The sequence below is a fragment of the Nannobrachium achirus genome (genome assembly GCF_963921795.1).
Source record: "Nannobrachium achirus genome assembly, chromosome: 2".
In the NCBI taxonomy this organism is placed as follows: Eukaryota; Metazoa; Chordata; class Actinopteri; order Myctophiformes; family Myctophidae; genus Nannobrachium; species Nannobrachium achirus.
This window is the reverse complement of record NC_137811.1, coordinates 12,114,449-12,140,573: the sequence shown is the minus strand read 5'-3', so window position 1 is coordinate 12,140,573 and position 26,125 is coordinate 12,114,449. Positions and strand designations below refer to the sequence as shown.

The window sequence follows — 26,125 nt, the reverse complement described above, 5'->3', positions numbered from 1 at the left end:
TTTCCCTTCCATCCTCCTCTCTAAATAATAGCTGTGTATTGTTGTATGTGTTAGGATTGTATGCTCTGTTGATGAATTGAAGACATAGGACCACAATTAGGGATGGGTATTGTTTGGATTTTATAAGTCCAGTTCCGGTTCTGGTTCTGCCTATCGGTTCCAGTTCCTGGAATTACACAGAAACATAAGTGTTGTATATCTTTGTTTAAATGCTTGATCTATATAGTTTTAATGTGCAAATGACTCAATGGCTTCAGGGACACTCTTCTCCGGAAGTCTTATTGCTGCTAGCACAACACAGCTTATTCTGAAGAGCTCGGCCATCTTATTGCTACTGCCTGGCTTATTGCTGCTAGGGCAACATAGCCCTGAGACACGGGGGTCAGAGACCACAACACAAACACAATGACCTTACACTCTTTCAGATGAATGCCACATTTTAACGGTGCATGTTCTTTTTTTCTTCTTCTTTTTTTTTATATTATTTCTATGCATTTGTTGTAATGCTGTTGATGTACTGACATCTTATCTTGCTTATTATCGCTTTGGATTAAAAGCGCCTGCTAAATGCCTAACTTGTGTTGTGTTGTGTTGTGTTGTGTTGTGTTGTGTTGTGTTTCTCCCTGGCCTACTAGTGCTCATGCTAATTCCCCAATTTCCCCCACACTCATGTAGTCTGTCTCGCTGCTGTCATGGAAAGATCACAATGAATCCATCTGTAGAAAAATTAAGCAAAGAATTTAAGTTATTCACCGCCTAGGATCTTTTGGTCCAAGCTGTTTTTCACTTCTGTGATTGCGAGTGTTCTTCAGTACAGTAGTACCACCGGGTATGTATGTCTGTCTGTTGCCTTAAAAGTAAAAACTGATGCAACATTTTGTTCAAAGAGAGAGAGAGAGACTGATGCATCTACATATACTATAACGTATATTACACAAAGGTTTTGAATGGGTACTATAAGTCACTACCTTCAAAAAGGAGATATCATTTTCCAAAATTCAATAAGGTCAGACTACAGAAGTTCATCAGTCGATTTGGAGGCTAAATTTAGAATCTGGACAAGGTTAAGCAGAACAATGACGCCCTGTCTCTCTCTCTCGCTCACTCGCAGCCTCGCCTACGCTGTTAAGTTACACCGATTTCCTGTTATTATTAACCTGGGTAACAATTTGCGACATTGGGAGGGAAAGGGCAAAGGGGAGACACTTTATTGTGAAGGGACGTCAGGAAGAGGAGAGGTGTTGTTTATAGTCGAGACTCGAGAGATGGCCGAGGGTGATATTGAACAGTCAAACTACAGTACACTTTCAAACGAGAGGGCGATGCATAAGCTGGGCGCCTCATACCGTATTATCTTGAAATGGGCCTCGATCCAGAGCTTTAGAGGAGTAGTTCTCCCCCAAATGATTTTTTTTCCTCCTATTGATTACTCACTCCATTTTATTTAATTTGTCACTTTCCTAAGACACTACAACATTATTTGTGGAGGGCTTGTATGTATGATGTCAGATGTCATAGGATTTTCACGTAACGAATAACTGAGTATGCATGTTTGGGGTCTCAGAGCATAGGCCTATCTCCATATACAGTATATGGATCTCCATATATGGAGACTGGTCTCCATATATGGGTAACTGGTCCGATATACATCACAGCCAGATGGCCAAGACATGGCTTGTCGCCCTGAGGCATCTTACTAGTTAGTAATTACTTTAATTGCTAGTTACTTTGTAGATTTGTATAATTATTGCAAGACATGCATTAACCACTGCAGCCCTATACATTTCGCCCATTTGAAAATAGCAGATCTACAAGTTCACAATGTGTCAGCTCGTAGATCGGCTATTTTCAAAAGATTTGTATAAACGGGACATTCTGCATAATGAGTACTTTAGACTTTTGGTGCTTTAAGTACATTTTGATGCCAATTTACTCAAGTAAAGTAGACTTTTACTTGTAACAGAGTAGTTCTACATTGCAGTATTGATACTTTTACTTAAGTAAAGGGACCCCAATGAATCTGTACTCAGTGTTTATTTAACTCAGAGAGTGTACAAATTGGACCAAAATGGATCCGTATCATCATAACATTTACTGTAGCAATGTGTTTGTGGTGTGAACAGATCCCATTGTATTTAGAGTACTGATATTAATATGTTTCATGGTTTGTAACAGTTCCAGGGCATGAGGGCTGTCTGGTGTTCGGGACCATGAAGGAGAAGTCCTGTGTGTTCATGCAGGGCCGCTTCCACCTGTACGAAGGATACTCCCTCTGTAAGGTAAGACCAAAAGACTCCCCTCATTGTTCATTTCTCCAACTGTAGGTACAATACCGAGGGAAGTAGGGGTGCTGGGGGGGGTGGCCGCACCCTCTCCCCCAGGTCCCACCGCCCCCCCACCCCCCGAAAAATATTGCCCCTCGGCAAGTAGAGGCTCTGACATCAGTGGCATGAAGTAGGGGCTATTTGGCTATACTTCTATTTCCAGTAAAATTTCAAAATAAACATGTGTTGAATGATCGATTGTATAGACAAAAAAAGAAAGAAAGACTCTTGTTTTGAAATGTACTTCTGGGCACTGTTTAGAGAGGAAATGGCTTTCAAAGGACGCCCCTTTTAACTGTCGTCTGTGCGTCTGTCTCCCCGTGCGTACGGTGCGTCATGGACTCGTGGTGAAATTAACAACACGGGCATAAAGGAATATAAACAGAACACCAAGACAAGACAGACTAGGCTATAAAGGCATTAAACATTGTCCTCTGCTCCTCTAGTCCTCAACGCCTGGTAAGTCGTGGCTATATTAGAGTAATGATGAATGCTATGCTGATGACTAATGTACACTGTTTGGGCCAGTGGCTATGGTGAACCAGAACCACTGTTTCCAAACATTGGGGTCGGGACCGATGCGTGGGTCGCGTTGCGGACACATTGTATGGGTCTTGAAAATAGCCGATCTAGAAGTTCACAACACAGTGCGAAGCGACTCGTTGTGAGCTTGTAGATCTGCTATTTTCACTACTACTAGTTTGGGTCCCCTAACGTTTAATTCCTCTTGGTTCACGGGCTAAAAAGTTTGGGAACCATCATGCTTGCTGTAGTAGACAGTTGTGTAAAGTAACTAAGTAGATGAACTGAAAAGCTTTGGGAAATGAATGATTATATGAAACTGGCACGTGTTGTCTGTTGGTACCAAGAAATCTATCTACTATAGACTATATCTTGCTGGCTGGTGCATGTGGAGAGGCAAAGGGAAAGTGTAGTTTGCCGTTCCCGATTGTGTTACATTTAGCTAAAAATAGACTGCGGAAACCCGAATAAAACACGATCAAAACCGCATAAAACCGATAATTTCCGGCGCGCGTGACAGCCCCTCCTACTGTAAATTAGTTCCCGCGGCTATGTGTAGGTAAACTCTTCTCTTAGGGCTCTATTTTGATTGTCTTAACCCATTCAGGCCGGGTACACATTTTAGTGTATGGGAGGGGCATACAGTATTGCATACAGTATTGATACAGTAGGCTATGTATCAACATATTTGTTTTTGTAGGCTAATTTCTGATTTGGGCCTAACTATAGGTTAGGCCTAAATGGGTTAAGTACCAGCTCTTAATTTAACGTATTACCCGGCTTGTTTGAATGCTTGATTCTGATTGGTCAATCGCTGAAATCAGAGGTCTGATATTCCCCGATAACAGACCGCTCCGCTCTATAACAGACCGCTGCTAATCAAAGACTCAGAGCACCTGCTGCAGTCAAGCTGCACTGCGTGAATCTTGTGCTGTATCCAACATGTCGGCCATGTAAATAAATACACAGCGACATTTAGAACTCAACGTTGCTCTCAAGAAAGTTTTAAAAAATATTTTAAGCGAGAAATAGACGACGCAGTATCAGAAAATGGATTCTATCTAATCAGCACTTCCTTGTTTTCCAAGGCGACCGTGTCGCGCTGGGGGGGACGCCCAGCGCAACACTTGTGGAACACTTCCAGCCGTCTGTAAACAAGGAAATACTTTGTTTTGTTTTTAGTTTTGAGTCAAATTATTAATTTTATTTAGTTGCCGGGTAATAAGCGGGATAATGAATGGCTCCTTGGTGAATGACGATAGATAACATCCCTTCGGCCTGATAACTCCCCGAGGCGCCGTCGGTCTGTTCGTCATTCACCGCGGAGCCATTCATTATCCCTTACTTAAAGGCCTGTCCATACTGTCTCCGACCACCAAACCTTTCATCGGAGAGTTCCGACTTTCAGACGTGCAGCTTTCCGCACTCTAATTCGGGGTAATGCTTTTCAGAAAATGCGAGTGACATCATTTTGTAGTTTCAACCGTCCGAACCTTTCAGACGAAAAGATCTGTGACAGTATGGAGAGATCTTAAAGTTAAGGCATAAGAGCTGGTACTTAGAACAATCAAAATAGAGCCATGAGAGTTTACAAATGGAACCAAAAGGACCCTTCAAATGTTGGTTTCATTTTGTACACTCTCAGAGTATGAGATATATTTTCATGCCAGTGAGGAGACCCCACCGAGAGGACGTAGAGCCTTCGTCCTACTCCTCCCGCGCAACACTCCCCATTTGACCGGCTCTGCCCCCAGCCCGTAGGAGTACATGCAATGACCAATATCCCCTCCCCCTAACACAGGCCAATTGCGTCCACTTGTTTTTAATCAGCCATTTAGGCTGGATGGCCAAAAAACATTCTGCGATTTGTGAGGCGTGAATGGCAAAAAAAAGAGTGACCCTCTTTATGTCCTATTTTATATTTAACTGTTAATCAGTATAGCGCACACGATCGCCTACTCTCATTGTTAAACTAACATTGATGCTTTCTATTTCCCTATAAAAGCCATGCGGCTTGGCAAAGATAATGCTACGGGAAAACAATATAAACGTTGATAGATTTAGTTAGTTTTGTTTTATTTACCCATTCCTGTCGCTATAGCTTTCCTGACATGATGTTTTGAGTCTACGGACTAATTATGTGGTGCGATTATGTTTATGGTTCATTAACCTTTTATGTATATTTTTGCTGGATTATTGTTCATGAACATTGAATGATCATTGTTCATGAACATGGACAAGTGTTTTGTAAGGCCATTTGGGTTTATTTCTATGTGCAGCAATTAAGTAGTAGAAGAGGGTGCTGTGTGTGAGTGCGTGTGTGTGTGCGTGTGTTTTTGGGGCAAGCCCCAAGGAATTGAAGCTCAGCAGATGTCGCTATTTAAGTCAATGAGGCGTTTTGGGCGAACTTTACACTTTTCATTTTAAAGGGGAAGACCACCCATTTTCAATATTGAACTATGTCAATAATATAACTTAGAGGAGCTGTGTGGAAATAGAAAAAAGTTCCCCCCCTTCTGTGTTGCCTATACTGGAAGATTGATTTGGGGGTTTGTATTGTAAAAAAAAAAAAAAAAAAAAAAAAGTGCATTGTAAACAACGGTGTGATGTCATCAAGTTGTACTTTACAATACAAACCCCAAAATCAATCCTCCAGTTCTAGGCAACACAGAAGGGGGGGAACTTTTTTTCTATTTCCACACAATTCCTCTAAGGTAGGCTATATAGTAGAACATAGTTCAATATTGAAAATAGGTGGTCTTCCCCTTTAAAATGAATGATAAAGTAGGGTACGTTTCTAGGGTTTCTACTGGTTCCAAGTGAAGACTCACTGTTTTACCTCGCTGCGGTTGCAGCAAATAGCATTAATTTCCGGTAGCATTGCGGACTGTATATAGAAAGATGGCGGATTTGAAATCGCTGAAAATAAAAAGCCTTCAAAACAGGTCTGTAGAAACAAATAGCGCCACTTTGTCCATTCTATTACTATCTATGGATCAGGGCTAATACTGTAAGTGTATGTAATTCAAGACACTTCAGTGAGGGACTATTACTTTCCCTCTGGTCTGCACCACAGTTGTGTATGCTGTAATGGCTGCTGATAGTTCTGAATGTGATGCTGAAGGCTTTGTTCTCATGGCCTGGAGAGGGCACTTTTTACAGACGGGTAAAGGGCAGGGCCCCCCTTTTATGTCTACGTGTGCCTGACTGTGAGCATGCGTGTCTCTCTCGGCTCCATACCGGAGCACTGACTCAAGTCCATGCAGTCACCGTTATTTGTGTAGCAAGCTTGCAAACGACAGGAGTTGATCCAAAGGGCTTTCCAGTCAATGGAAGACAACATCAATCACACATTGCAGAGTGAAGAGATAACTCAAAACATAATAAGATACAAAAAGAAAATGACTAAAAACAGACAACACGTTAATGGAAGGAAACACATTAACAGAAACAATGATCAAAATGTCACCGTAGCCAGGTCTGCTATTTCTTTTGTTATTTTTCTGACCGTGTCGAATCTTGCCCCTCACTAATGCACAATACAATAACACACACACACACACACACACACACACACACACACACACACACACACACACACACACACACACACACACACACACACACACACACACACACACACACACACACACATATGCAACTAATAAAAACTAGATCTTCCACATAATAAAAACTATGTTTAAAAACTAAGATGAAAACTAAACTGAGCAAAAAGTCAACAAAAGAACAAACTAATGAAATATACAAAACCATAGCCTACTAACCTTGCATAGCGGAGCGGGTCACATTTGTGTGAAAGATCCAACGTGTTCATTGTAGAATAACAGGGTTGTGGTAATGCATTCATCTGTCACAGTGATGCTGTTGTCTTCCTGTGGGTCGTCTAGGTCTAGGATATCACCGCCGTTGGTCCAGACAACCTTGTATCTCTGACTTTTCAACTTGTTATGTTTTATTTCTTTTGTAAAACAATGGCCTAGATACTGTACTTTCGTCATACAAAAGCACAGAGGTAGTGGAAATAGCCGATCTACAAGCTAACAACACGTCGCATCACGACTTATTTGGTATCTGCACTATGTAACTCTTCTACCCTGGGTTTGAACCCGATTCCCTGCGTACGCACTGATCATTTTTATCATTGAGCTTATAGAGGTCTGCTTGCTCAGGGGATAAATGTCATCTTGACCATCAGGTCAGAATTTGTATGTCCAGGTGAGACATGACCTTTGACACAATCTAAATGCCTCAATAGAAGAGCAGGGAGACAAAATACAGTACAACCACCCCAATTATCTAAGTTATAGGCCCTATTGTATTAACATACAGATTGGGCAAAGTTACAATGTATTCATGAAAACAAAAGTTGCATGGTGCTGCTTTAAGATACTAATAAAAGGAACGGTTTGGACATACAAGGTTTCCACCAGACAGTGGGGATATGGGAACTGCTCCTTTGCTCTTTTAAGCACCATGAACGTCTCTTTGTGTTATTGCTGCCATAAATATATTTACCCTCTGTTGCTTATAGTGTCTACTTCCTCATGTGTAACCTTCACACACACACACACACACACACACACACACACACACACACACACACACACGCAAATGCGGAGTTTTTGCGGACACACACACACACGCACGCACGCACGCACGCACGCACGCACGCACGCACGCACGCACACACACACACACACACACACACACACACACACACACACACACACTCTCTCTCTCCAGGTGTGTGTGCTTTTGTTTTCATTGAAAGATACTGGCTGTTCTCTTGGAACACTGTGCCAGGACTAGGGATGGGACGATACACAATATTATCGTTTATCGTGATAAAATACACTCACGATAATCGTATCGCGGAGATTTAATTTATCGTAATATCGTCCTCTCTCATGATCTGGGATCAATTCACCTTTTATTTGACGAGCTGCATAATCCGGTACCACTTAAACCCTTTGGTAAAAGGTACTTATAATATACGTACTTGATACAGTCTTTTTTCACTATCTATCAAATGTCTTTGCCAAAAAATAGCCGATCTACAAGCAAGGCGACGCGTTGTGAGCTTGTAGATCGGCTATTTTTTGGCAAATGTTCCGCCCCAGGATAATGGATTTTGATTATCGCGGTAATATCGTAAATCGCGATTTCTTTTGTCACAATAATCGTGATATGACATGTTCATATCGTCCCATCCCTAGCCAGAACAGAGGTTTAGGTTGAATGACAACCTCCACAGTGGTGCTTTTGAGCCAGGCCCTAAGGTTGTGGATGTGGTGTATACACTGATCTTTAATAGTTTAATATGTTATATTATCAATACGACCTCATATTTTGTGTTTGTGTTTAACGATTATCAATACGACCTCATCTTTTGTGTTTGTGTTTAACGATTACTATCACAACACAGAGCTTCAACTTTTTGAGCGGTGCCAGCCGTTTGTGGTGTGTACTGTAGATATGTATGTATGAGTGTGTATGAGTATGAGAGTGTATTGTGTATGAGTGAGTGTGCAATACCATGGGTCAGGGGTTTTCAAAGTGGGTGACGGGGCAGTGATGCCAGTCCAGGGGTGCCGTGAGATAACTTGATAATATTTGGAATTCATCAATATCACTTCACTATGCTTAGTAAAACAGACCTGATTTGCACTGAGCTTGATGAGTTATTTTTCCATCTATGGCAACTCTCTTCACCAAAAATAGCTGATCTACAAGTTCACAACGCGTCACAACGTGATGCGTTGTGAGCTTGTAGATCGGCTATTTTTGGTGGACCTTCACCCCAGAATAGGGATGCTGGGTTTCAAGTGGTTAAACATCAAGTATTTTCAGTCAGTTCTGATGGAAACGGATATTTCTCCAATAGGATGGACGATTCTAAAAATGAACAGTGTAATTCAGGGGTGCCGTGGATGAAAAAGTTATTTACAGGGGTGCCCTGAGTAAAAAAAAAATGAAAACCCCTGCCATGGGTGACCAAGTGGTGCTGTTGAGCAGCCATGAAAGTAATGGACAACACAAGAATTCATATAGGCTATAGCTTAATGAAATGAACTACAAAAAGGCACCACTCACTTCACACTGGGTGTGATTTCTTTTTGAACAAAAACAAGACTTTTTTTCTCTCTCTCCCTCTCTCTCTTCAGCAGAAATATAGTCCTTAGTCCAACTTTAAATAAAAGCTTGTAGTAAAGATTGCTAAGCCTCTGCGGATCTCAGGCCTGTCAAGGTCAGGCGCGCTCTAGAGAGACTGCTGCTGCTCTGGTCCATTAACTTTATCTATAGGCATCAGGGAGGCTGGCCTGGGACCTGCCAGCCCGGGCTGAAGGCCATGGATTTTAATTTATACTTTCATATTAGAAATTCTGATGTATTTTTACCCGCTAAGAACCTGCGGGCCGATTCTACAAACGCCTTCTAAATCAGTAGATCTCAAACCTTTTTTCGTGCCAAAGAGGAACCCCAAAATGATATAATGATGTAATTTGTCCCTGAACCTGCATGATTCGACTGAGAATTTGTAGTTTAAAATAATAATTATATGAGTATGGCTACCATTGTTTCCTGTTGAGATTGGCATATTTCACCCAGGTTTTTTCATCTCACTCACGTCACTTTGTCTGCTGACCTCACTCAGCAACGAAATAAACAGAGAATAAACAAAAATAAAACAATTCACAGGAGGCAAGCAGTGATCACCCCATGATGTGCACTGCAATGTAGTTTCAGATGCACTACATTGCAGGCTCTTTTTGAGAGTGAAAAAATAAGAAGACAAGTGTGACATGTGTGATAGGAAATGTGCCAAGCTCAATAGGGAACAACGGTATATGTTAAGTCAGACATTACGCGCGCCCCCCTGTAGCCCAAATGAAATGATCCTCTATTGCATAACGTTTTGAATGTTATGCAATCAGGCTGAATAGACCGATTCGACTGCCAATCTCTCAGTCAAAACATGCATTGTTTTTCTGTAGTTTAGTCGACTATAGGGAATAATAATAAGTTTAGTGTGGTATCGCGCATATCGAAAATAGCTAACCTCCAAACTCACAACACGTTGCAGCAGAACGCGTTGTCAGCTTGGAGGTCGGCTATTTTCACCAAAAGGCCCTTTTAGAAGTTTCAGCCCCTGCCTCTCTAACATTCTCTGCACATCCCTGAACCACATGGGGAGGAGACTCACTGACTGTGACCAAGTGGAAACACCTCCATATGCCACTTCAACATGATATAATATGATACGATACACATGAAATCTAGGATATAATGGAAGGTGAGGGTGTGCTCGTTAGAGAGGGACGAGCTAACGAGCTTAATTGTTCATTTCAGCTGGGGTGCAACAGAGCTAAATGGATAGGGCCTATAATCGATTGTATTTATCAAAACACATTGGTAAGTGATAATCACAATTTGAATGAAATAATTTCTAGGGCATTTTTTTATTATTATTCACAAGCTCACACCCTCTGTTTTCCTACTGTCTGTCACCCTCTCTGCTTTCTGTCTGTCAGCTTTCGTAATGTCTGTCTCACCTACACTGTCGCCCTCTCATCTCTCTGTCTGCCTCTCCTATACTCTCTCTCTCTCTCTCTCTCTCTCTCTCTCTCTCTCTCTCTCTCTCTCTCTTTCTCTCTCTCCATCCATCTATCTATTTATCAGCTTCCGATCTGCATCTCCTGCTCCGTCTCCCACTCAGCTGTCCCACCGTCTCAATAAGTACTTGATCTGGCAGGCTGGGTGTCATCTGTCATGAGAGTCTCTTTGTATCTGTGAATCTGTGAAGAGTACCCTAATTGCTGGACTATAAGCCGCACCTGAATATAAGCCGCACCTGCTAAATTTAGAACAAAAAACTAATGTTGACATATATAAGCCGCACCTGACTATAAGCCGCAGGTGTCCTTCCTGCTTCCCGCTAGAGCGTCCCTGGTGGCCGTTAGCTGTAAAAATCTATATATAAATCCTTGTTAAAGACCATTGTAAACCTAACTAACTGGCCGTTAGCTGTACAAATCTTTTATCTATTTTATCTGTATAAGCCGCAGGGTTCAAAACATGGGAAAAAAGCTGCGGCTTATAGTCCGGCAATTACGGTAATGGCATTGAATACGGTCTCTGTCAGGGGCATAGTTCCGCCGATTTAAAATGATTCCAATATGGAACTAAAACTTCCTATGATTGGCCGCTAGTTGCGCTGTTTCCCCCCCGGCCGATCGCAAAAAGAATTGTTCTCCATTGGACCCCATTCATTTTCCCCTTTCGTTTTCTAACCTTAAGTAACATTTTCATAAATACTTTATGGTTCCTATCGCTAGTTAAAAATTGCCTTTCAATCACGATGATATGCGTTTTGTGAAAATAAGGTCCTATCCCATTTATGTAAAAAATTATGATAAAGTTGATGATAAAAATGATGATAAAAATGATGATAAAACTAAACTGATACCAGCTGGCTGTGTTCTTCTTCGTGTGCTTTATTTCGGGAGGCACCGACCACATTCTCCCATGTATCTCTGCGGTTGCACGTGACCGTTGGCAGCCAATAGCCTCCTCTGGTCGCATTTCAATCTATGATGGCGACACCCATGCCAAGGACCCAAAATACTTCAGTTGCGCTGCATAGAAACCAATGGCTTCGCACTGTCCAAATATTTTACGGTCTATGGTTTTAAAGTAACGTTCTGTACTCATGTGAGGTATTTCTTTACTGTGGGACATCCTTAATTGCTTCTGTGACAACACGACAGCGCCATGTGTCATGACAACAAGCTCCACTCCCCTCTGGGACAGGACTGTGGACTTATGTGGACTTATCTTATGGCAGCCAATCCCTCATTGAACAACATCAGTGGTGGCTACATTTACTTGAGTACATTTCTGGAGTATTGTTGTTTGTCTCTGCCAGTCCGTGTGCATGGATTGGAAGGACTTTTTCTAGTATTACTTGCGCAAGCAGAGCGTGCAAGTACTGTTTTCGGTTTGGTATGTATAGCCCCGGAATAGCTGGGATGTGTTTATGTAGTAGTCCAGTCGCTTGTGTAATTTTGTTCAAATTCTCGGGTTCGGGTTAGGGTTAGGGTTAGGGAAAACTATATATTTTTGGAAACTTCGGAGTATAACACATCAGAAAATCCATGATTCCATTTGCAAAATCCCTAGGGGATTTTTTGACAGCTGCTGAAAGTTTGGGTCTCATTCACTTACTTATTTTCCTATACTATAAAGGGGGAAAAAAATCAAACCACCTAACTCCAACTTGTGGAGTAAGGTGGTTTGTCCCCCATTGATTAGAATGTCCAAGTTAAACAGAATAAAAACACCTCCTAGCTACCACTTGAGCTGTATTTGGCTGAAGGGATGATAATATAAGGTCAACGCTTTGTTTTCTTTTTCAGAAAGGTTAATATTTTGGACATTGTCAAGAATCCCGTAAATGTATTTGGTTAGGTTTAGGGATTGGTTTAGGTTTAGGCATAGTTTTACTGAGGTTAGGGTTAGGGTTAAGGTTAGGTTTAGGCATAGTTTTACTGAGGTTAGGATTAAGGTTAGGGTTAGGTACCTTCGGACTAATGGACCGGCAGTTGCCGCAGCTGTTGTCGACAGTTACCAGCAGTCTCCCTCGCCAGTGACCCCCATAAGAGACGATTTTTGTCAATATTCTCGTACAGATTTGTCAACTAATTCAGAAGGTATCTCTCCTGGGGACCCCCTGGAACCCTCTCAATGACCCCTGGGGGTCCCTGAGCCCCATTTTGAGAACCAGAGGTGCTTGCCAAAAGTAATAAAAAAAAAGTTAAACAAGAAGACACAAAGAGCCGCCACACTCGCGGCATCCAATGCAAAAAATCTATTTTATTTATGACAAGGAGAACATTAAAAAGCAGCATGGCTGGCTTCCTCAGGGTCAGGCACTGAAAGTGGGTTTGGCAGCGAGTCCCTGTAGAGAAAAGAGGCTGTCTGGAATGCAGTGGTGTAAAGTAACTAAGTACCTTTACTTAAGTACTGTAGGCATTTGTACTTTACTTGAGTAGTTCCAAATTCCAATACTTTTACTTCTACTCCATTTATCTGGGATCCAAATGTTGTACTTTTACTCCTCTACATTTATTTGAAAACTATAGTTACTAGTTACTTTGCTGACATAAATTATAATAAAACATGCATACATACATACATACATACATACATACACTTTAGCCCTATGTTATAAGTTTGTAGATCGGCTATTTTCAAACATTCTGCACTTTTACTTTTAGTACTTTAAGCACATTTCGGTGCCAATACTTTTGTACTTTTACTCAAGTAAATGTTGAATTCTGGACTTCTACTTGTAAGGGTGCCCTCACACCAAAATACCTATGAGAGTGGAATCCGCATTCCGCCAATGCATTTCAATGATAAGGGAGCGTTTTTTGCAGAAATCCTCTGCTGGCATGAAATCGCTTCACTCTCATTGAAATGCATTGGCCGAACGTGGATTGCACTCTCATAGGTATTTTGGTGTGAGGGCACCCTAACAGAGTACTACAATGCAACATTGATACTTTTAGTAGGAAATGTGAGTACCTTTTCCACCACTGCTGGAATGCAAGTTATCATCGTTGTCTGGTGGAAACCTTTTCATGTCCTATAAACTATTACTTTTCAGGAAACAGAGGAGGAAAAAAAAGTGTTCCAATGGATCCAATGCGCCGTATAGTTATTATTTAATCACAAGCTCGTTAGTATACTGAAGGCTACTTTTTATTGGATCCAGCTGTGTTCCCTAGTCTCTTGTCTCTCCGCTTCACACTTCCTCTCTGTCCCAATGGCGCTGTCAGCAAAGAGCAAGACTGGGCATGACTTCACACTCTGGATGTGTGTTACCACACGCACCCGTGCACACACGCACACGCACACGCACACACACACACACACACACACACACACACACACACACACACACACACACACACACACACACACACACACACGGTGATGCAGACAAAGACACTTCATCATTCATTTACATATCTCATTACCATCAATATTATTCTATTAAATTCTATTATCTGCTGACTTTCACTGTGCATGTGTGCGTGCCTGCCTGCCTGCCTGTGTGCCTGCGTGAGTGATTTCTAGTATTGGGGGACTGCGTTCACACTCTACCCTTTGCACTTAAACCCCATATGGTAGAGCAGAGTTCCTCAGGGCTCTATAGGCTACTAGTGTATTTTCAGTTTTCTGTTATTGTGGGGCGACAAACTCTTTTCTGCGGAAGCTTTCCCCACAATACGGACGCTAAGACCTAAACATCTCTTCTAAATCCTAATGGTTTTCTGAAAACCTCAACCCTTGCATGTCAAGGACCCCCTAGAATTACATGAATTTGGCCACGGAACCCCATCTCAAAATATTTTCTTCCAGGGACAAAGAAAGATTTACAAGTGTTAGCTTTAAAAATCCATACATTCAAAGATTCGCAGAATTTGTTTTAAAAATAGCAGATCTACAAGCTCACAGCGCGGCACTCGGTGCCGCGCTGTGAGCTTGTAGATCTGCTATTTTTCAATAGCTAAAGCATAAAATGATGGTTGAATCTAGAGTGACACAGATGTGTTACGGGTCTAAATGGGTTTGGTTACATTTCGGGGAGCAGCCACAGCTGAGTGGGTGAAGGCCAGGGAGGGCGTCAGGGGAAACAGAAAGGTCCCTGGTTCATCGCCCCGGCCCTGGTCTGTGTTTCAGCATGTCCCTGAGCAAGACATTATAAGCTCTGACTGCTCCCCGAGCGCTGCACTAATAATTAACATGGGTTAAATGTGGTAAAACGATGACACATTTCACAGACGTGAAAATGCACCGTGGAGTGTGTGTGTGCGTGCATGCGTGTGTGTGTGTGTGTGTGTGTGTGTGTGTGTGTGTGTGTGTGTGTGTGTGTGTGTGTGTTTACTGTATAGCTGTATACTGTAACTGTATAACAAATTCTTAGGGTTTTAAGCATTTTTGCTTGCGTGCTTGCATGCATGCGTGTGTGCTTGCTTACGTACTGTATGCGCATCATTGAGAGAATGTTTGTGCGTGCGTCCGTGTGCAAGTGTGTGTGTGTGTGTGTGTGTGTGTGTGTGTGTGTGTGTGTGTGTGTGTGTGTGTGTGTGTGTGTGTGTGCGTGTGCATGTCGTGTGTGTCTTTGTGTGTTAGTGTGTGTGAGAACAGCGCAGAGAGGTTAATTAGCTAGCATGCTGAGTTATAGCGCTCCCCGGCCTCTCTCGGGTGTCTCTGTGACTTTCACTGCTAGCAATTAGCTCCACTGTCAGCCAGTTAGCCACCACCGGCTCTGCCATGACAAGATAAAGCCTAATTTAAACTCTACAAAGCTCATTTAGACGATGCACGCGAACAACAACATTGTAAGCTTGTAGATCAGTTCCTCTTGGCAAGCAAAACCCTCACATGAGTCTTCACATTAAGCACTGCATATAGAACACCTGCAATCCAAGCTAAGCTAGCACCATAATATATAGGGTTGGTTCCTCAACCAACATTGAGGAACCGGAATCGGTTCCATCACATTTTGGGAACCGGGTTTTATCACACTGTCAGAGCTGATATTTGGACTCCACGTCTGCCTTACAATTACAATACCAGTGGTTCTCAAACTTTTTTATTTTTATTAGGCCTATTTCAAGGACCACCATAACACTGAGAGTGCACAAATGGAACCCTAACACATGGGTCTTCAACAGGGGGTCCCCTTAGAGTTACTACAGGGGTCCTTCAAATCTTTGAGTGATACAAAGCTCGTAGATCGGCTATTTTTAGCAAAGAGCTTTGGTGTAGAGGGGGAAAAAGAGCCGAATAACTACAGTGAAAGGTCTAGTTCTTTTAGTGCCACCCGTTCACCACTAGAGGGTGCCCCAGGTGCCATAGAAAATCCCATAGAGATATGCTGGTATATGCAGAAGCCCTGCAGCCATGACTTGCCTGAACACTTTCCTTTGTGCATGTACAGGAAGAGGATGAAGTTAGCTTGAAGTTAGCTATTGGCTACCAAGCATTTTAGAAGCCTTATTTTCGTCAACTTAGCCATGATTAAACCTTGCACACCTCATGCATGGGAAAAAAACAGAGAAGAATGAGCTCTAAAAAATCCAATGCAATCCTGGATTGCATTGGAGTGGATTTGTGCAGTTTGTTCACAGCTTTCAAACAAAAAAATCCGATTGGAAATCCGTTCAGGCATTCTTGAGATAATCGCCATTATGTTTTACATGTTATGTAAACAAACATGGCTGCCCTGTATGTTAGATGGGGTTGTATGGGGGTGGAACATGCAAAATCGCACATGTGCAAAAAAAAAAATTTTTTCTTTTTTTTTTTTTCAAAAACCGAATTTATTCGGTTTTGGCATTTCTTAATAGGTTTTAAAAAACCGAACTTTTTCGGTTTTGGCACTGGATGATTTAAGTATTGAAGGTTCAAGTGGTTAAATATCTGAAAACACAAATTGACATGAATCCATAATACACTGATGATTGTGCTGTCAAACAATGAAACTATATGGGATCTATGAAAAGGTTGTTCATCTCTCTCTCAACAAAGGGGTCCTTGGCCTGAAAATGTTGAAGACCCCTTGCCCTAACAGAACAGATGTAAGGGTCCATTCGGAACCCCCTATAGGGGTTGTTAAAGGGACCCGTTTAGGAATCGGAATTGTTAAAATCCTAAAGGATCCCAACCCTTGTAGCAAGAATAAATGGAGTCATAACTACAATTATTATACGGCTGGGTTGATTCTGATTGGTTAATCGCTGGATTAAGTTAGCTGTGTGTAATTTATTGATAATGACCACTCTGCTCTATTTGCAGACTGCTGTCTAATCAAAGGCTCAGAGCACCTGCTGCCACGTAAACAAACACACAGTCATGTACAAGTAAATGAATGTCTTTGAAAACATCTGCAGCGAAAAATAGATGATGCATTAACCGAAAATATATTCTATTTGATCAACACTTACTTGTTTTCCGAAGCGACCGTGTTGCGCAACACTTATGGAACACTTTCATTACCGTAAGCAAGGAAATAAATAGTAACTTTTGGGTCAATGAATTGACGGGTTGGCGGTCATTATCAATAAAAAAAAAATCCAAACAGGATGATTAACCATGTTGTGGGCTTGTACATTGGCTACAGTCTTGTACGTAACACAGTTTAGAGAGAGAGAGAGAGAGAGAGAGAGAGAGAGAGAGAGAGAGAGAGAGATGGTATATAATTCCTTCTTAACAACAGGACAATAAAGGAGATATAAAGAGGGAGTGGGAGAGAGCGAGGGGACGGGGAGAGAGGTTGAACGAGGACAGTGGGATGGACGGACGGACGGACGGACGGACGGACGGACGGACGGACGGACGGACGGACGGAGGGACGGAAGGAGGGAGGGAGGGAAGGAGGGAGAAGAGTGACAGAGCCACTCCTGGACGACAAGCTGAGAAGAATTTACATTTTCATGAGTCATTCTCTCTCTCTCTCTCTCTCATACATACTGTATGTCTGCACGCACGCAGGCACAGGGAGGAGAGAGAACAGAAATGGAGAATAGACACGTCCCTTTCCTAATATGTATCTAATGACTCATGGAGGAGCTGCCTGTCCCTCCGTTTCTCCTGCGCCTCCCATTCTTACTCCCATCTCCTGCAAACCCCCCCTCCTATCTCTCTCTCTCTCTCTCTCTCTCTCTCCCTCTCTCTCTCTATCTCTCTCTCTCTCTCTCTCTCTCTCTCTCTCTCTCTCTCCCTCCCTCTCTGATAGCTGATATACATAGCTATAAATAGCCCAGGCTGATGTTCAAGCTCACAACGCGTCACATCTGAAACTTGAACATCAGCTATTTCCAGCTGCATAAATTGGCCTTGGCATCTCTCTCTCTCTCTCTCTCTCTCTCTCTCTCTCTCTCTCTCTGGTTGATTTTCTGTCTCCGCTCCCCTGGTTGTGACAATGTCTGCAGTGTCTGACAAACTTGCCAAAGGCACTGGACCTCGAACCCCCAATGATATTGAACGCTGCAATAGTTATATATTTATTTTTGCTCTTCTCCTTTCGAAAGAAAACATATCAAAATACCGGCGAGAGACAGTGCCGGAGATACAGAGCGTATAGGAACGCAGGAGACGTTGTGGGAGAGACAGACAGTAGGCTGAGAGGAAGACAGCGGAGACACCTGAACGGTATAGAAAGCTGAGAGAGAGACAGTGTAGGAGAGACAGACCGCAGGAAAGCTGAGAAAGAGACAGAGTAGGAGAGACAGATAGAAAGACAGTTGAGAGCAGGGGCGTCACAAGGGGGGGGGGAAGTGGGACTGAGTTACCAGGGCCCAAGGTGGAGGGGCCCTAGTAACTTTAGCTAATGAAAAATAGCAGATATACAAGCTCACAGCGCGGCACCGAGTGCCGCGCTGCGAGCTTGTAGATCTGCTATTTTTTGAAAAGTCGTGAAAATGTGTGCAAATCTTTGAATATATTATGTATTTTTTAAGCGGACATTTGTAACTCAAATTTTGCTTCTGGGGGTCCCTGGAACTAAGATGGGGTCCATGACCTAATACATATCATCTTGGCGGTCCTTGACATGAAAAAGTTTGAGCACCACTGACATAGAAACATAGGTTTCTACACATTTTCAAAAAATTTCAAAAATAGCAGATCTACAGAGCTTGTATATCTGATATTTTTCAATAGTTAACATTCATGGGGGGCCCGCAGTGAATCCTTGTACCCAGGGCCCAGAATTTGGTGTGACTCCCCTGGCAGAGAGGGAGACAGTAGGAAAGCTGAGAAAGAGACAGGGTATATAGGAGAGACAGATAGCAAGACAGCTCAGATAGAGACAGTGCAGGAGAGACAGACAGTGGGAAAGCTGAGAGGGAGACAGCTAGCTGCTGTAGCTGTAACATTATATTTTGTCGCTGTTGGGCAGAAACCTCTTATCTCCATATTTTAACTTTTTGTGTCATTCTTTTCTTGTAAACTAGCGCCCTAGCGGCCCTATTTGATCTTACTACAGAGTCAATCAAAAGTAGCACATCCACAAGCCTCGAAAACGCATGAGGACACATGAGGTTTCCACCCGACAGAGACGAGCTTCGCTGCCGACTGCTGACGGCAGTCTCTCAATATGGAAATGAGTCTAAAATGTCACGTCAACAAAATGCTCCTGGCTATAGTTAGTTTCTAATGAGGCTGAGGAGGAGACATCCTCACCACGACATCCTTGTAAGCACATCGTTGTTGTTGGGTGGAAACCTTGTATGTCCAAAACCGTTTGTTTTGTATTCATCATTTTAGAAATGATTTAAGCTGGTGAAAATAGACAATCTACAAGCACACAACTCCTTGCAGTGCGAGGCGTTGTGTGCTTGTAGCTCGTCTATTTTCACTAGTCTTTTGCGACAGACTTGTGTGATGAAGCGGGGCTTTACTTAAAAAAAAAAACACATACAAATTTGAAACTTGGAGATACAAGGTTTCTGCCAGTGACAATATCACAAAATCAGCTCGGTTTAAGTAATCTGATATGGCACAGACATTAGCCAGCCAGGCTACTTGTTATTTGGATACCTTTCGTCTGCATTTCTACTGGCTTTGTTCTCCTCATTGCTTCATATGTTTTCCTCGCCTTTGCCTTCTTGACTTCTTGTCACGCTTTACATGCCCAAAAGTGGGATGCTTGGATTGTTAGATTATGGTTGTTTAAGTGGTACCATCAACACGTGTGATTATTGTACTGTACATCTGCAAACGGTTAATAATGTATAATCAAACTATTCTTTGAGGAACTTTAAAAATAAAGAAAATGTTTAGAACCAAATGAGGATCCCTTCAGTGAATAGAATTGCTCTTTAGCAGGTGATGGATCTACGTAGAACCATATAGCCTTCAATCAACCATAAAAAGAACACGATTGTTTTTGGTTCTAGGTGACTTTCCCAGTGCGTATCTTCAAGCTCCTGGGCGTGGAGACGGTGATAGTGACCAACGCCTCCGGAGGCCTGTGTCCAGACTTTAAGGTGGGAGACATCATGATCATCAAAGACCACATCAACCTGCCTGGCTTCGCGGGACAACATCCACTATGCGGACCCAATGACGAAAGGTATGTATAACATACATGCAGGGGTGTTGCACCAAATTCTGGGCCCTGTGTACAAGGATTCACTGTGGGCCCCCCATGAATGTTCTTCATAGGGGGAGGGGGTTGAACCCATTTAGACGCATTATTAGGCATTATTTTGTGCTTTAACTAGCCTATTGAAAAATAGCAGATATAGGCTCACAGCGTGGCACAGCTGCGAGCTTGTAGATCTGCTATTTTTGAAAAATCTTGAAGATTTGTGCAATCTTTGAATGTTTCTGAATATGTTTCTATGTCAGTGGTACTCAAACTTTTTCATGTGAAGGACCCCCAACATGATATGTAATTGGCCACGGACCCCCATCTCAAAATATTTAGTTCCAGGGACCCCCCAGAAGCTAAATTTGAGTTATAAATGTTCGCTTAAAAATACATACGTATATTCAAAGATTTGCACACATTTTCATGACTTTTCAAAAATAGCAGATCTACAAGCTCGCAGCACGGCACAGAGTGCAGCGCTGTGAGTTTGTATCTGCTATTTTTCAATAGCTAAATATCAAATAATGAAGGCCCCTCCACCTTGTAACTCAGTCCCAAAATTCAGGTGTTTTCAGGTATAAAGTCGGCTAAAATGTGTATTTTCGGGTATAAAGTCGGCTAAAGTTTCCTTTATTAAATCATATTTTTCCTTACACAATATTATTTCGGCTGTCTTTGGGGCTTCACATTGGCTATGTTATGCTAACTCCAGGCAGTCAGTTCTGTTCATATTACCAGTAACTCACCAGTAATATTTCACCGGAAGGCAAAATCTGGCCAATGGAATTTTCTATTGAAAAGATCTGTTGAGGGCAGTGAAAATATATTTTTTTAATACATAAATACATACATACATACATACATACATACATACATACATACATACATACCGTAATTGCTGGACTATAAGCCGCACCTGAATATAAGCCGCGCCAGCTACATTTAGAACAAAAAACAAACGTTTACATATATAAGCCGCACCTGACTATAAGCCGCAGGTGTCCTTCCTGCTTTCCGCTAGAGAGCCCTGGTGGCTGTTAGCTGTATAAATCTATATATAAATACTTCTTATAGTAGTAAAACTAACTAACTGGCCGTTAGCTGTAAAAATCTTTATATAAGCCGCACCGTTGTATAAGCCGCAGGGTTCAAAACATGGGAAAAAAGCTGCGGCTTATAGTCTGGCAATTACGGGTACATACGTACATACATACATACATACATACATACATACCGGTACATACATACTCAAACAGCCCTTTGCCGTTTTCTGTTCTGATTGTTGCTGTGTAAACGTGGCTTGAGTTACATGGACACTGGGGACTTTGCTGTGTCCGTCCAACGCTGTGAACAGACAATGACACCAGTATGGTCCTTAAAATAAACACTTTATTCATACCTTATTATAATTAGCATAGCAGATAACTGATTATATAGACTTACAAGTTCACTTAATCTTAAGAACAACAGTACAATAGCCTATATGTACACAATCACTCTGCACTCTGCTGTGCAGACTCGCACACAGCCAGAAACAGCCGTGCGAGGGTCTGTCAGTCAAACACAACCCCTCACACCAATCCCCTCCACTTTGAAATCGCTTACAATGGAGACAATGTCAGACCATAGACTGTAGAAAAATATGGACGATTGCGAAGCCATTGGTTTCTATGCAGCGCAAATGGCCCTTTCTACCCCTTGGAATGGGTGTCGCCATCATAGAATTGTAAAGGCATCAGAGATGCTATTGGCTGCCAACGGTCACGTGCAACCGCAGGAATACATGGGAGAATGTGGTCGGAGCCTCCCGAAATACAGCACACGAAGAACACAGACGGCTGGTATCAGTTTAGTTGGCCACGCCCCCCCACAACTTTATAATTTATTTTTAAATAAATTGGACCACATTTCGACAAAACGAATATGATGGTGATTGAAAGGCATTTGTTAACTAGCGATAGGAACCATACAGTATTCATGAAAATGTTAATTAAGGTTAGAAAACGAAAGGGGAAAATGAATGGGATCCAATGGAGAACAATTCTTTTTGCGATCGGCCGGGGGGGAAAACAGCGCAACTAGGGGCCAATCATAGGAAGTTTTACTTCCGTATTAGAGTCATGTTAAATCGGCAGAACTATGCCCACTCAAGCTCCAGCGCTGAAATCAGGCTAGGTTCATCGAGCACAGAACAACAGTAACTGTTAGATCTATTTTTTTATAATCATTAATACACTTGATTCTAGGGGTGGTCGATTCTAACCGCCCTATTCGATACAATCTTGATTTGAGTGAAGATTTATTTCCCCCACCTCTATTAGATTCTGATTGTGTATAATCTTTGATGAATATCGCCGTTTTCTTAAGAGAAGAGATGAACTGACACAGAAATATATCTGGCCACTAGCCAACGTTCTGGGCCAGAATAAAGGTTTGAACTTACAGGCGCTCTCTCTAAACAACAAGCTGATAAACAACATCCAAGATGACAACCTACTGGACACTCAGAGGCGACCCCATCGCCTGTTGTTCCACATTATGCATCTTGTCTTGTCGGCGTTCAAGGACCAGCGGCTTTACCGGTGCTTGAACACTACAGATTACGCAATGCTTGGTAACATCTGATAGTGGACAGGGAGATGAATTGCCCTGTCAGTTCCTTTGTTGGCCAAAGGAAAACCCATTTGCTTCTCTCTAACCTCACACCATGTTCTCTCTTTGACAAGAACAAACCATTATTATTATTCATTACAAACGCTGTGTCTGAGTCTTATTTCTTGTTGTGAAATACTTTTTGACTTTGAGTGAGACAACTTTTTTTTTTTTTTCCCTGTGTGTTCTGTACCTTTCTTTGTGTCTCTGAGCTGACTCTATTTTCCGAGGTTGAGATTTAATTAATCAGTAACATAAAATAATCCAACAACGCAGAACAATCAACATAGTAACATCAACAAGGACATATCAATACATATCTCTGCTGTCATGCAGAAACAAGCCAATTCCAAATTGTTTTCATTTAATTTTCATTTTTCAGGAAATGAAAAAAAAAACAAAAAAACAACAACAACATCCAGTTAGGAGATTTTGTCCATCATTGATAAGCTGACAATGGAGTTGATGGTATTGTCAGAAGCGCTTTTAATACTTTTCATTGGTTCAATATTGTTTCAACTTACACTTACAGTGTGTGTGTGTGTGTGTGTGTGTGTGTGTGTGCGTGTGTGCGTGCGTGCGTGCGTGCGTGCGTGCGTGCGTGTCAGGTTTGGGATCCGCTTCCCCTGCATGTCAGACGCCTACAGCAAAGACCTGAGGAAGCTGGCCATGGACATCATTGAGGAGCAGGGCTATTCCGACTTCGTCAGGGAGGGGGTGTACTGCATGGTGAGCGGACCCAACTTTGAGACGGTGGCCGAGGCCCGCATGCTGCAGATCCTGGGCTGCGACTCCGTCGGTGAGTAGCGGTGGAAAGTAGGGCATTCACGACGAGTGATTTTTAGTATTCAAATTATTCGACCCTCAAAGTATTCGAATAGTCGAATATTCGGCAGGACTGGCCAAACCGTCAAATATTTAAGGTATACTGTGTAAGTTGCTAAACTAGTGGTCAGTAGCGGTATTGCTTTTTTCGGCCGTTTTTCGCCCGGAGTCGTCGCGGACCACCGCCGCGGACCACCGGAGCGGCGCCGCAAACCACCGCGACCGATACAAATCCGTGGAGGGGTAGAACGCATGATATAACGTAATTTTCTGGCCAGGATTTGGGGATTAAGAGGTTAAGAATCCTTCACCATGGTAAACACTGTAGCTGAGCGAGGCTACTTCCTGAAGACCATGGCAGATAAGCTGTGATTGGCCGGTAGTGTATCATGTGTGTATGATCCGCGATGTGATTGGCCAACGTATACAGATGATGCAGATGGCGCTATTTTTTCGCGAAAACCGGACCCCGGCCAGGATCATAGAAAACATATAAAGAGAAGGCTTTAGAAGCTGAAAATAACGGAGTGGGTGTTCTAAAAGTTTAGCGACTTAACAGTTAGGACAATTTTAAGATTTGTTTTATAAAAAAAGTTACATGGTATAACTTTAAGTAAGCAAGAGGCAAACATTGTGAAAATAGCTGATCTACATGCTCACAACGCCTCGCGTTGCGAGGCGTTGTGAGCATGTAGATCAGCTATTTTCACAATATTCATCTGCAGAACCGAGTCACATTAAATGTAATACCAACGATTCCAAGTGCTTGTCAGGGTGGGGGTCCTCAGTTCAAATATGTTTATTTTGGGGGTCATGGCCTAAAAAGGTTTGAGAACCCCTGGTATAGAGCATTAACAAATTCATCCACCAGGGCCATTGACAACTCATTCTTATGACTTCCTATCTAGCCAAGCTTTATAAACTATATATTTTTTAAAGAGAAAACGATAAAAAAAAATAAGCGAATATTCGACTTTGGTGAACAACGTTGAATAGTGACTTTGATATTCGAATATTTGGTGAATGCCCAAGTGGAAAGTAACTAAAGTACATCTACTCGAGTACCGCACTTGTGCATCTGTGTCATTTAAGAATTTAGCCAGGGACGTGCAGAGAATGTTAGAGAGGCAGGGGCTGAAATATCTAAAAGGGCCTTTTGGTGAAAATATCGAAAATAGCAGACCTCCAAGCACGTGAGCTTGGAGGTCAGCTATCTTCAGAGCTTGCTACCACACTGAACTGAACATAATCAAGTCAATACTGGCGATGTGGCGATGTGGCGTAACGGCATGGATTTCTACACAGAGAGGGCAATTCTTTCAATATAACACGCTGCATTCAAGTTCAGGAGACTTTGGACAAGGCGATTCTCTTGAATGCCGCCTTCAGGTATGGCATGGAAAGGGGGCATTTGTGTTTCTTTCACCACAGTAAAAACTGCATTCATGGTTTGGAGAGGGCACTTTTTACAGACAGATAAAAGGGCAGGGGCTCATGCCCCTTTTGATGTCCATGTGTGCACGTGCCTGAATTCAGCTATATCTTAACCACTTCAACCATTATCTTATACTTTGGCTATTCAAAAATAGCAGTCATACAAGCTCATAGTTGTGGGCTCGCCTATAAGGCGAGCACACTTTAGATATTGTCATTATTTATTTATCTATCAGGCAATCAGTAGACGGGATCTTCGGTTCCTTTCTACTCCTACATACTTAGTGAGAAAATGAAAATAAAAACATCAATGTGTTCAGCTTACTGTGGCGCAGTGTGCTATTACTTTTTACAGCAATCGGCCAAATGGTGGCGCTGTAGGAAGCCTTCGAAAGTGCGATCTTTGAACAGGTATAGCTCATGCTGTGTTTTAGGTACAGCCATGAAACCTGTATACACGTATGCGTCTCCTCATGCCGAACAACTTTTACCCTCTAACTTTTGACCTCTGACCTTTAGGTCTCCCACAATTCGGAATTATATGAAAAACAGTAAAAATCTATCTCCTCCTGGGTTTTTTTCGTTACACGCACAAAACTTTTTTCACATGAACTTTGGACCAATACGGTCAGATTTATCTCGGCGGATTTCTTTTAAAGTGAAATATCATTTTTTTAATAATTCAATAGATATTGCGGTTTTATGCAAATTATTCTTCTGCCTCTAAATCATACATGCAAAGTTACACGTTCATGGCATTTGGCAAAGATGTAGAGGGTTAGTCAAAGTATCACTGAAACCAATTTTATTCCAATCGGCCAAAGGGGGGCGCTATACGAAGCGTTTGAAAATTCAAACTTCAAACGGGCATAAGTCATGACTCGTTTCGTTTGAAGACATGCAACTTGTTACACGCGTGCTTTGACTCGAGCGGAAGACATCTGTGTCGTTGTTAAGTAAGCTCCGCCCTTCGGTTTTCCGCCATTTTGAGCAGTTTGTAAAACGCGTAAACCCGCTTTTATTCTGGAATTTTCGCTCCACGTGCACAAAACTTTTTTTACGTGAACTTTGGACCGATATCTAAAGATCTGTCAGATCGGATTTCTTTAAAATTGAAACATGCTTTTTAAAATAAATTCAATGAATATTGCAGTTTTATGCAAATTATTCTTCTGCC

At 42.2% G+C, this 26,125-nt stretch overlaps 1 protein-coding gene across 2 annotated transcripts in view; it reads left to right on the top strand.

Moving 5' to 3' along the window:
* pnp4b (purine nucleoside phosphorylase 4b) overlaps window positions 1–26,125 on the top strand; it is a 60,496-nt gene that overhangs the window by 18,208 nt on the left and 16,163 nt on the right. For both annotated transcript variants that reach the window (XM_080747092.1, XM_080747093.1), the window contains exons 3-5: window positions 2,176–2,279; window positions 19,841–20,016; window positions 23,298–23,488. In XM_080747092.1, the coding sequence (XP_080603218.1) occupies window positions 2,176–2,279; window positions 19,841–20,016; window positions 23,298–23,488 (471 nt within the window). The remainder of the gene's footprint in view (window positions 1–2,175; window positions 2,280–19,840; window positions 20,017–23,297; window positions 23,489–26,125) is intronic.